The sequence below is a fragment of a genome, unplaced genomic scaffold (genome assembly GCF_019419815.1).
Source record: "Pyrus x bretschneideri cultivar Hongxiangsu unplaced genomic scaffold, Pyrus_bretschneideri_v1 Contig45, whole genome shotgun sequence".
Lineage (NCBI taxonomy): Eukaryota > Viridiplantae > Streptophyta > Magnoliopsida > Rosales > Rosaceae > Pyrus > Pyrus x bretschneideri.
Window position 1 is genome coordinate 2,436,368 of NW_025999779.1, and position 12,744 is coordinate 2,449,111.

The 12,744-nt window shown below is 38.4% G+C and overlaps 1 protein-coding gene and 1 long non-coding RNA gene across 2 annotated transcripts; both read right to left on the bottom strand.

Annotated features, from left to right (window-relative positions):
• Nucleotides 1-1,677: 1,677 nt before the first annotated feature.
• On the bottom strand, nucleotides 1,678-3,267 carry LOC103934941. The gene is made up of 2 exons (XR_665364.3): nucleotides 2,669-3,267; nucleotides 1,678-2,181 (listed from the first exon to the last, which is right to left on the bottom strand). It is a non-coding gene; the product is annotated as an uncharacterized LOC103934941 (long non-coding RNA).
• Nucleotides 3,268-4,465: 1,198 nt separating this feature from the next.
• LOC103934927 (ethylene-insensitive protein 2) lies at nucleotides 4,466-11,881 on the bottom strand. Its single transcript, XM_009344695.3, has 8 exons — nucleotides 11,659-11,881; nucleotides 10,316-11,063; nucleotides 9,904-9,990; nucleotides 9,653-9,763; nucleotides 9,360-9,572; nucleotides 8,470-8,664; nucleotides 5,677-8,352; nucleotides 4,466-5,083 (listed from the first exon to the last, which is right to left on the bottom strand). Exons 2-8 carry the CDS (start codon nucleotides 10,562-10,564, stop codon nucleotides 4,712-4,714), a joined length of 3,903 nt encoding a protein of 1,300 aa, XP_009342970.2. The 5' UTR covers nucleotides 10,565-11,063; nucleotides 11,659-11,881; the 3' UTR covers nucleotides 4,466-4,711.
• Between the last annotated feature and the right edge of the window lie 863 nt (nucleotides 11,882-12,744).

Here is a 12,744-nt window from a genome sequence, read left to right on the forward strand (position 1 = left end):
GCAAAGAACAATCTCAAAAGTAAGAACACAAGAGATTTAACGTGGTTCGGCATAAAGTCTACGTCTACGGGTGAAGCACGACTAGGAATTTTACTAAAAAAAAGGAGATTACAATAAAGCGTTTAAACTCTCACAACCCAAATCCCACAAATTACAAACTCTAAACCAAACGATTAGAGAACCCAAAACTAACTAAGAAGATTCTCCCAAATTGCTCTCTAACTCACAAGCTCACAAATTGACTCTCACCAAATGGCCACACGAATGAGTCACGAATTTGCCACACACTCATGACTCCAAACGGTAAACTCCACCCAAAACTCAATGGGAGAAAACTCTCTAAGTTAATGGTGTTGGCACACAAAAAAAAACTAACCCTAAAATCCTATTTATAATGCATAGGACTTAGGTTACAATGAGAATCCTAATCATAATTGGAAGTAAATCCAAATCGTAATTAAATAGGTAATTAACAAATATCTCTACCAACTAAGGAGTCCAACGAATAAGTCAAATCCAAACCCAAATAGAACACTAAACAAAATAGGTAACACAAACCTAATTTTTTCGTCATCCTAATTTTGAGCCGTAAATCCCAACACATTGTTATTTATGCATAAACAGAAATAAAAACTGAGTGCTGGCTTCAATTCTGTAGAAGGGGACTATAGAAAACTTGAAACAGCATTCGCTGTCTTGGTTGCTTGCTATACCTATCTTCCGATAAACCTATCGACACGAGCCCATAGTCTACTTTTAAAATCATGGCATCATTTCATGCGCGGTACATTATAATTGATGAGTAACTCTTGTATAATGTACCACGTTAATCGGTATTAAAAAGTTGAGATAATAGTTGGTTCTACTTTGCCTCACCATATACTGCCTTCATGATCAAGTAACAGAAGCAACACAAAGAATTAAGAAGCTTTTCTACAATATTGAAATTCAACTTCTATGTTCATATATACATGTCTTGGTGACAGTGGGCACAATTTTTTACAATGAAGCATACAAGTTACCTGAAGGATTTTACGACGAACATTGCATTGCTTTAACTGTAAAGAGTCGGTCCTCATTTTTTTTTTTTTTTATTTTTTATGAAATGAGGTGATGGTATTCACTGATCATTCTCATAATCTTTTTTTTTTTTTTTTTTAAACTGAAATACAAATGAGGGGGCACTTACAAAGAAAAAATGTGATAAAAATCATTTGAAACAATAGTTGGTAGACGTAGAAAAATCATGAATATAAGCAGAAGTTGCACATGAAGGAACGTTGCAACTACTAGTAATATGCATCGCGATCTGTACCAAAGTTAGTTAAGGCATCAGTCTCACAGTTGCCCTTGCAAAATATATGGGAGACAAACACATATATGCCTAATTTGCCATAGGCAATTGCTCCAATCAACATGCAAATACCAAGTAAATAATAGAACTAGGAGCGTTTAAGTAGTGAATCACCATCGACCAAAAAAAAAGTGGTGAATCACCATAGTTGAGTCGTCTCCAACCAAATGTGATGTCATTCATGCACTCAAGCAACTCAAATAGCCTCAATTACAACAAGAACCTTAACTACAATCGAACTAAAAAATTCATGAACGACGCAAAAGCACCCAAAGCAATACCTTGTGAATCACGAAATACACCACCATAACCTGCACAGCCTATAGACTTGAATGACCCATTAGTATTTACCTTGGTCCACCCCAGCATAGGAGGTTTCCATACAATAGGGATGAAACGTGGTCAGTAGACAACAAAGGAAAAAGACCTAAAGTCTCAAAAATAGGAGCACTTGACGTAAGAGGTAGATTCTTTAGAACATGTACGAATCCTAACCTTGACATGAGTCATGCATAACTTAGCACTCTCAAAATGGATCTCGTTCCTCCTTATATTCATGGGTTGACTTATACACAAATGTATACTCGTTAAAATACATGTTAAATTGTGAAAAAAGAACTGAGCCGAGTATAATACGTCTGGACCACGGCGGACTTCTCTTGGGGTGGAGGCACCCGAGGCCCAAAATACTGTGGAGCAGTAGATGATTGCCTTCGCCCGTCGCCCTACCAAGGAGGTAAAATGCAAGGGCTACAATCAATATGAACAGTATAACCGGCGCTGATACGACAATTATGTATCCCATTTGATTTGAAGCTAAAGAGTCTCTGCATATCACAAATCATGCACTTAGATTGAAAGTTAAATGTAACATGGATTTATCAACTAATCAAAATACATATTTACTTTGTTAATGAAACATGGATTCATCCAGTAATTCCATCTATAAATCCTATACGATTACCTAAAATCGTTACACATATGATTAGTTGGTCTAGTGATATCTACTTTATTAGAACTCATAGACGGAATTACTGAATCAATAAACTAATGGTATGTCCACTTAACAACAATGCAACGGGATAAGGAAGGAATCGAAGAACTTAGAAATAGTAGATGCAAGGAAAAGAAATTGGATTCTTGATTTTCAAATGTTTGATTACGGACATCAGTGGGAACTCACGTCCTTTCGATTCCAATTTAGTAAAACACAAAAGAAAGTTAAAGAAGTGAAACGATTCCCGTACTCGTATTTTAGTAAACTCAAGGAACTCAAAAGTCGAAATGATTCCAATTCTTATGGACAGGACTTACCTCTTGGGCTATTGGTCTGGGGTGTGCCCTTGATTTTTCCAAACTAAGCAACAGATTACCTGAAAGATTCTGTGAAGCCCGGAACTAAAGCTTAAAAGACTGAGACAGAAAGAGATGATGATGAACAATCATGTCCAACCAGATCACTCGGTTGAGCTCAGGAGGCGGCCTGTAAGCTCCCCACGTGTCAGGAATCTGACCGTGGACATGGGGGTCACGTGAGAGGGAGCATGCTGATGAACTATACACGCCACTGGTTGTCAAGGTTATGCCATATCTATCTTGTAATGTCAAAAAAGCAGCGACTTAAATAAACTAAAGTCCTCGCTCGTTCACTTTACTTGCTCCACCTGCAATTTTATTATAATACAGAAAGATTGATTGCTCTTTCGTTTCTTAGAAAAAGGTTGGCTTCTGAAATAAGAACTTTTAATACTTTTTCTGCACTTGCTCAATGGTGGAAGCAGTTAAAGGATGTTAGCAAGCGGTTAATTATTATGGTGGTTAGGGTCTTTCGTTTGTTGCATTGTGTTTCGAATTCAAACTTTTCCGCTCCTTCTACTATAAATTAAAGTATCATTTTGTTTAAAGAGTGTTAAATTTAGTGACTTTTGAGTTAGTTTTTAGTAATCAAAAATAACCACCACTCTTTTATTTTCTACTCTTATTTAGTTTGTTCGTTAGTTTTATTTGATTTATTCAATTTGATTAACAAAAAAATAAAGAGAAAGTGTCAGAGGAAAAATAAATAAATAAATAAAAAAGCTGTTATATTTTTCTTTAGGATACATTTGGTGTGCGGAAATTGGATCCTCTCCTCAAGCTTAGGAGTCTCATGGCCAACACACAAGGGCCGTTGGATTTTGATCCAACGGCTACAATTATTACAATTTTTAGAGAGCCTCATGTTTGTAACCGTTGGATTAAAATTCAATGGCCCTTGTGTGTTGGTCAGGAGAGGATCCAATTCCGACTAAAAAACTGCTGTCTTCCCCATATTTAGTAAGTCTAGACTTGAAAAAAAAAAATGATTTCCCCACCAACAGGGGTAAAAGAGAATACCACTGCTCCCTTTGTATTCACTTTCCTTCCCCAAGGGAAACAAAAAAAAAAGATGCACTAATTGATATCTTTTTATGACAAAAATGTTCCCGTTAACAATTTAAAATTCGCATTATATCTCAAAAAAGTGATATTTCCCATCAACTTTCTCAACGTTACAAAATACAATAAAATAATTTTGTATTTCCCTTCCCCTACGAAAAGACGGAAAATCATTTCCCATGAATTCATTTCGGCAAACCAAATATTCCTCTTCCCAAAATCCTTTCCCGAATTGATAAAAGATGTGTTGGTCTGGTTGGTGACTACAACTACATTATATGGGACAGCCGAATCGACTCACTAGCACAAACACCCGTATATACAAGCGATACTGAGAGGAGGAATACAAACTTGGAACTTTACATGCCGAGATTAAATACTCCTAACCAACTGAACTACCAATCTCACGCTCCACAACTTAATAATTTAGTGCACAAAATTAAGGAGACAAGTGACCAAAATGGTCTAAATACTCAAAATCGAAGTATTTTCCTGCTAAAGCTGTTAACTGGCCGATTAGTATTTGCATTCATGTTCATTTGTTTCATGTCAGCAGCACCTTGGATTACATCGCATCCCTATAACTTCCTGCAATGGAAGGAGAGATGAACGAAAAACCCCTGGCGTTTTCAAATTTCAATCTTATCGGAAAAAGTAACAGAAGCAAGCAAGCAAGCAAAGTAACTCAAAATATGCAACAACCAATTTTCAACCTTCCACCCATTTTCTTTGATGATGCTGCAATTACAGATCCAGCAATTCTTACCTATGCATATGTTAAAATACAAGGACATACAAATTGCAGCGACGGCTTTGATACAGTGAGAGAAACTGTCTTAACTGAGCGTTTTGATCCAGAAGATGAGCCGTTTCCCAGAATCAAACAGCTCGATAGCCCGGTTGAGACATACTGTGTCTGTGTATGAAACTGAGAGTTATTTACCCATAAGGAGCAGATGTCAGAGACTTGCCCGAACCAGGACCCTCATGAGTGCCAACAGTTTTGTTGGATAATCTACGCTTGTAGCGTTTGAGGACAGATGCCAGATTTTCTTTTCCCTTTGGGAAAGCTACATCACCAGCTGCTGTCCCTGTTCGGCCCCTTCGAGAATTGATTGCAATTTCCACATCCTTGATCATGTCTAGAAGCGTTACTGCCGTTGTGCATTTTCCCCTGGCTGGTTTTGCAGGAGGAGGTATTCCATTAGAAAATGATGGACTCGATTGCAGCTGGTGTGCCGCGGGAACTTGAAGGCAGATGCATGGTGACATTGGAGAACGAGGCTTTGAAAATGCCGAATCAATAATCCCCTAGAATTAACAAGATACAGAGCCAGTAACACTACTGATTAAGAAGCTTTGGAAATAAATATACATTTGAAGTTAATCTACTTGATACAGAAGTAGCATTAGTGCAATGCAAGTAGAAACTCCAGTACAATTCACCAAATATACAAAACTCATGCATTTCACCATGCTAATCATGTATAATCCTCCTCTCGCACTGAGCAGCAATAAACAAACCTTATAAGAAGCATACAATGTAGTATACAAAGCAGTCAAAGTTCAACGTCCAAAACGAAAGTTTTTAGATTGATTAGACAAAAAAAAAAAAGGTAAATAGGGCTCAGGTTATGGAAATGTTTTTGTGCTCGAACAAAGATTTGTTCCATGTAGCTTTTGAAATTGGAAGATCTGTTCCACAAAGATTCTAAGTTGTGTTCAAGGCATGTTTCTACAGCGGCTTGAGGAGTGTCAGAACCAATTAAGTTTATTTAGGGTTTACTTAACTTAATTTAATTTATTCTAGGATTTCTATTCATGCTGTGGTTTGATTTCATTTTTGTTATTGCAAAATTTGAGACACGAATGTAGTTTATTAGACAAAGATTTTAAGTGTTTACCTGAAGTCGGTTGAGAACGTAGGTATATTTCCCCCATAGCTCTGGCCGGCTTTCCATAAGTGACAAATCAAGAATGCGATGGATACACCAAACCCCAAAGCTTACTACCAAATCTGCCTTCCATATACAACCATCCCCACAATGTGGAACTGAGGAAATCATAATATAACTCAAATCATTATTCTTCAATGCTGAAGCAGACTCCGTATCTGAAGAATGGTACTGAGGCTCGCCCACTTGACCTGTTCGATTTATCTCTCTAGTTTCAGCTTCATAAAGAAATTTCTCCTTTGCAGCCACGCAATCAATTAGATCCTCATCAACCCCATCATTCTGTGTAAACAACCAGTCCGACCCTTCCAATTTCAAAAGCTTCACAATGCAATGCCTGAAAGCCTGAAGAAGCTTGGCCTCTGAATATGCAACCGAAGTAGATTCTTGATTTACAGAACCTACCCTATTACCAATTCCACTACCAATAGTACGACTAGTATCAGCCACACCGAACTGCTCAAAAGGCTGTCTAGACCAGAGTGACCCAGTGTTAAAAGTAGAACTCTGTTGTGATGACAGAGAATTGTAGACTTTTGGAGAGAGTTCATCAAAAGCCAAAGGAGCTCTTGTTCGTGCCCCAGAATTTGAATACAAGGATGATTCATAACCAGCCATCCCAGGAGATGATCCATACCCGAGAGAACTTTCCCAGTTAGCATTTTTATCAGGCATGTAAAGCTCCCGGTGAATGTCTGGTAAACTATGGTATTTCTTTGCATTGGCTGGACTTGCCACATTCTCAGCAATTCCAGAAGAGCATGGATCATAATACGGTCTTCCAGATTGCATTGGACTATTTCTAGATACTGTAAAGTTCTGAAAATTGGAGACCTGACCAGATCCTAACCTATTTTGCAACTTCTGCCCCATGGTAAATGCAAGTGAATCTCTGTAGTTTTCAGCACCCAACGAAGAACCGGACTTTAGGATTGATGGCTCCATTTGAGGGTTCAAGTTATCAGAATTTTTTTCCTTTGACAATCGATTGATATACGATGCAATCTCATAACCATGTACTGTAGCTGGCTGGTAATCCCAACTCTCAGAAGTTGGGATACTGCGCATACTTGGATAGCGCTTCCCACCACTCTCAGAAGTTGGGATATTGCGCACACTTGAATAGCGCCTCTCATCAGAGTCAATAATGCTACGGCTTGAACTTTGCACATACGCATCTAACAACTGCATGTGGCTGGGCAACAATGAGGAAGATCCCCTTTGGACCGCATATGACTCTAAACTGCTTTGAACCATATGCTGCTTTGCAGAGTCATATAAACTTGAGTTGATAAGAGAATCAGATCCTCTGCCTCCTACAGATGGAAAGTATCCCAAAGATTCCTTTGCACCAGTATCAACCTTCGGCGAGGACGACACTGCCTTTGCGACTTGAATTACATTCCCATGGAAATCATACATTTGTCCCCAAAATTCATCAAGCATAGTAGCTAGTTGACGTCTTGCAGAACGCCCCAACCCTGCTAATCTTGAAAGGCTTCCTGTACTGCTCCCCAAATCATCACCTTTTCCACTTAGAGTCCTAAATGATCCTGACCCCTCGGAGGCCAATGGCGCAGTGCTCCCAGAAACCCCTTTTGATAATTCTTCAGGCTCCCAGGTATCTCCCTCATCGTCATCTTTTTCGGTTGGTAAGTCTCCTTCAACTCCTTCAACTTCAACTGTCTTCTCAATTTCTGTTGACTTGACCTTCAGTGCACTGGTGTCCTCCAATGTGACATCAGAAACATCATTAACGACAGTTGCGACTGGAACTGACTCCACTGCAGATGTGGATCCCTCCATGCAGCTTTTAGGGGAGGTAGGAAAGGTAATATGAGAATTACTATTCTCCCCTACAGTTGTTTGGTGAAGTTCCTGATCAGCCTCCACGATAGTGTCAGGCAGATCAAGATCAAAATTTGCAACTTCTGAATCAGCATCCAACCCAAATGATGGTGATGGTTCATGGTTCTGGACACTTGCCTCTCTCTGATACTGAGGTTCAGCTATGTTACTCTCCTCTTCATTTTTCAACGAATCTGGTGTACCCTTCAGTTCCCAGTTCCACACCTGAGCCTCTAATCGGACACTCGCAGATTTTAATGGGGTAGCTGCCAGCCAAATCATCAAACAAAATGATGCACAAGCAGTGAGGAATAGTGACATACTACTACCGCTGTTCGACCTCAAGTTACCACCCCATTCACTATTCCCAAAAATCATTTCTACTACAAATATAACTTTCAATCCAAGCATCCCAATAAGCGTAATCAGAGATAAGAATTCAACAAATTGAGAAATTTTATGGACGCCCATTCTTGGTCTTGAAGCAGCAATTCGAAAAATAGGGATCACAGAAGGTGGCAGTAGCAGAGCTGCCAAAACTTGTGTGAATATAAGCAGTTGATACATTCCTTCAGCTCCCGAACTCCAAACAAAATAAAGGGCTGGAACAATGGCAATAATTCTGATTGTAGCACAATGAAGCCAACCAGGAAGGTCCACTTTCAAAAATTCATTCAGGACTACTTCCCCACCCAGACTCCAGCTTAATGTTGTAATTTGATTTGACAGAACGAGAACCAGTAAGAAGGAAGCTGGCACTATTGGACCGCAAAAGACCTGCATAATTTCAGAAAAGGATTTAATTGGCTCAGAATGCTGCATGATATTGCAAGATTAAATTGAATGCTGCATGATATTGTAAGATTAAATTGGCTCGGGGGAAGAAAGTGTAACCTGTTCCATTAGTGACATTGCATCCTGAAACGTAAGAACAAGGCCTGAACTTGTCTCTGTACTGTAGAATAAATTTTCTGCTGAGGTCATAAGGACATAATTCACCATGTAAATACCACTGAAGATGCATATGATGGCAACTAAATGGTTATGACACAAAGCATCCTTGGGAACAGTTGCCTGCTGCTGATATTGCTGAAAAATTAGAAAATTGGAGTTTTAGAGACCATCACTGCAAATTAATAATCATATGAACAATTTTCAAGTAGTTAACAGACAGGAGTGATGCAAGTGTATTAGTTGAAGCACAAATTAAAATTGATTGCTTCTTGGCTCCCTAGTCGAGCAAGAGAATATCAATCTCCCGTTAATGGAACTTTTTCCTTTCTACTTGGGAAAGAAGTATGAGCATGTCAACTTGGTGGTCTCTAACAACCTCCAGTGACAATCGAAAATGGCACCATTTGTCCTTAATTGCATTATTTTGTAAGGAAGTTCTTTCAAGTGAAAGGAATAGATGACTCAGCAGCATGTCCTGAAAGGAAGGTAATCTTGAAAAACAAGAAAAAGACGGACACTGCATATCCATGCATTAAATGTATATCTAAATAAGTCAACTGTTGAAAACCATTACACATCCAACACACGGGAGAAACATTTGCTACAATTGAATTAAACCAAAATTTCCCATATGAAACAATCTGCATCTGCAATGAGCAATTGTGTAAAACCAAATATGCACAGACAAAACAGCATACAACAAAAGAATCAATATGTGTGTATACATAACAAGATACAGATGCTTGCACAAGCTCATATCCAGCAATATCTGCATGGATGTGAACGTAAATGCAGAGACCAAAACAGGGGAGAATGAGAAGTACAGATACCTGCACAATAGAAGAATGAAAATACAGACTGTGAGGCATTATGCTGGCTCCAAGAAGGCTCATCAGCGCAAATGCACTCTCCCCACTCAGCTTTGTTAGCATCCCATTCATGGAATGGGGCATTTCTGGTTGACTGATAATTACTCCAAGAACAAAGGAAAGGAGTATAAATCCTGTAATATATATGCATACAACCTTCGCCTTGCAAGTTTCCTGGAATATGGATACTCCATCATCATTGTAAACAATATTGCAAATGCGACAGAGGAATAAATTCAAGTAACAGAAATTACCAGGAAGGTGGAAAAAAGAGGGTATAGAACGGCATTAACGGCAGTCAAAAAGACACAAGTGAACAGGTCCCAACCAAACAGAAGATTAAGCCCATGTGCAATGCCAAGGACCTGGTAAAATTAGTGCAATCATACGTTACGAGAATTGTTAACAATAATACAGATCATAACTTAATGCAACAGCTACAGCAGCTACCACATAGTTTTGACAAATTGGAGGTGGGGTAAGTTGGTCATGATAGAGAAATTACCATGGTTAGGTCTGACAGGATCGCAGAAACCTCAGTTTGAATTCCTAAGGATATGCAAGTGCCTTTGTCATACTCCTCACTGCATATCTTTTGACATTAACAAAATTTAAGAAAGAGAAAGAAGATGTTAACACTTGTCGACTTAACATAAAAAGAAAATGTCATACTCTGCACTGCATATCCTATGTGCACATAATTGTCTGAACGAAGGAGAAACAGAGACAGAGATATCAAAAAACCAACTGCATAGCCAATCAAATAAGGAGAGGCAACTATAAAAGCTATCCTGGTTAGGACGCAGCTCGAAAGCATGATTGCAAACAGAGTATATGCATAAGTAATAGCGCCTCCACCAATACCACTTATAAGAAGAATTATGCATTAAAAAACCCTTAAATGAGAAAAATGATACCTGTGCAAGATCTCTTCCGGTGACTACACCAATCCGAGCTGACAGATAGTGACATAAAATAGCTGCCAAATTGAAAATAAGCATCAATGCTGCAAGGTCAGAGCCAAAACAGGCACCTGCTTCAGCAGTTGCTGCCCACTTTCCAGGGTCAATATATCCAACTGAAATCAGAAGCACAGGTCCAACAACAGGAATCAACCGCTGTAGAACACCCGGTATAATGTTAGCATTAGGATTGGCGGATTCCATAGCTATCAACTCTAGGAGAAACCAAATTTCCAGTGCAATGGATTACGGATGACCTTCCTGAACTACTCTGCAAAACTACTCACAAACTGAGGCAGCAGGAGAGAAAAAAGCACTAGCACCAACTTAATATGCCACAATACATGAACCCAATTTACTGTCTTTGGAGGACATAAACAGGTAAGGATAGAGCAACAAATGAAGATCCGGATAAGTCGCGCAGGCTATTCTAATACAGTTGCGCAGATCAAACCTAACTTTTCCAAATGGCTACTACATTATCATTAAACCACATCCAAATGGTTTCCATTGCACGGTAAACTTTAGCCCATTAAATTTTCTATTCATATCCTGAGAATAAACAGAGTGTCCATACAATCCTCGCGAAACTTCAAGCCAATTACTATAATTACAGAGCAAAATTAACAGACGGTCTCAACTCCATCCATGGAACGAACTTCAACCGCTCCAATCATTCGGTACTCTACCTTTGGCATCAATCCTGATCCACAAAATCACATTAGTTTGATGCACCAAAGAAAAGGGCTAGTATCGAAATCAAAGCATCTTCAAACCTATTTTTATGACTAATTCAAATTTTATGACATCATATGCACCAAAACAATTCATCTCCAAAACATGCTTATCTTCCAAAAATGAAATGGTCAATCGAAAAACTAGAACAGAACAACAAAAACAACCTTAACAAGAATCTAAGAGCAACCAATCAAACTCCAACACAACATATTCAAGCAGAAATGCAAAAACCCAGCTCCAAACCCATGTCAGGTCCTTCCCCAACATTAGAAAACAAAACCAAACATAAACAGAATCAACATGGCACATAAAAGTCCCAAAACAACAATAACTCAACAGTTGAAAGACATCCCAAAACCCTAGAATCCCATTACGATGAGAAGGACATCCGAATCCATTGCCATGGATCTGAGGCACCAAGACAAGCAAAACCCAGAAGCCATTTACACAAGAGTCGAGGAAGACGATACAATCAATTGATCAATCAAAGTAAAAAACCACAGAAAGTTGGTGCCTTTGGCTCATGAGTTTTTAGGGTTTTCGAAATGCTATAGCTTTACCTCAACCTTCCTCTGTGAGCCTTCCCCTTCACTTATAATGTTCTGTTTCAGTTTCTCTGCCAATCTCTATCTCCTAATCTAAAGTCCTACACAGGCAGTAGATCTCAGAGGACTCCAAAGAGACCCACAAAGCTTATATATTTATGTAGATAATCTTGTACCGGATATATATAAATATATAGAGAGAGAGACAGAGACAGAGAGAGAGAGAGAGAGTGAGTTATTGGTGGGGTTTCAAGGCCATCTTGATTCTTGAAGACAGATGGTGAAAGTGAGGTTTTGAGGAAAAGAATTTCACAAAATGTGTCTTTTTTTCTAATAAGGATGACAAAACATAAAATATAAAAAAATTAAAAGTTCCTAATAACAGTTTCTACTTTTCTTTATCATGTGTTACCTCCTATTTTCCTCTTTTGATTTTTATTATTAAAAAAAAAATTAATTAATGATTTTGTCACGATAGTCCAACTTTTTAGAGGCCGAAAAAACTCACAAATATATTTGAGGAGAAGTAGACAGATGGCCATCTTGGTTCTTGTTTTTTGATTCATGTGTGTTACCTTCACACATTTATTCAAGAAGATATTTGTATTACAAGTAACTGACATTTTGTGATTTTTAAGAGACAATATGGAGTGGTTAGTAAGAATTTTGATATTAGTGCCAAGAGGAGATATTCATCAATTCATTTTGTGTAACTTTCAAGGGGTCGGACACGTTACAAGGTTTGGACACAAAAACATATGTTTTCTACAAACATTCAACCATGCAATTTATTTTCACTAGTTCCTTTCAGTCATTTAATTTGCACGTAGTTTGAAGATTCTTAAACATCGATACGAGACCCGATATAGAATCCACATTAATCAATATTGTGATTTGCGAGTAGCAATTGTCAATATACACGTGGAAAATAGATGCCAGCATTTGCTTTCTTAAGAAGCAAAATACTATATGTTTCTTTTTTTTATCTGTATTGCTTTAATCATTCGTTTAGAAACTCAATGTTAGAAAGATGATCGTCACAAGGGATTTTTTTGGTACCATTAGGGCCGAAGGTTAAGACCATCTTCAAAGGAGATGTCA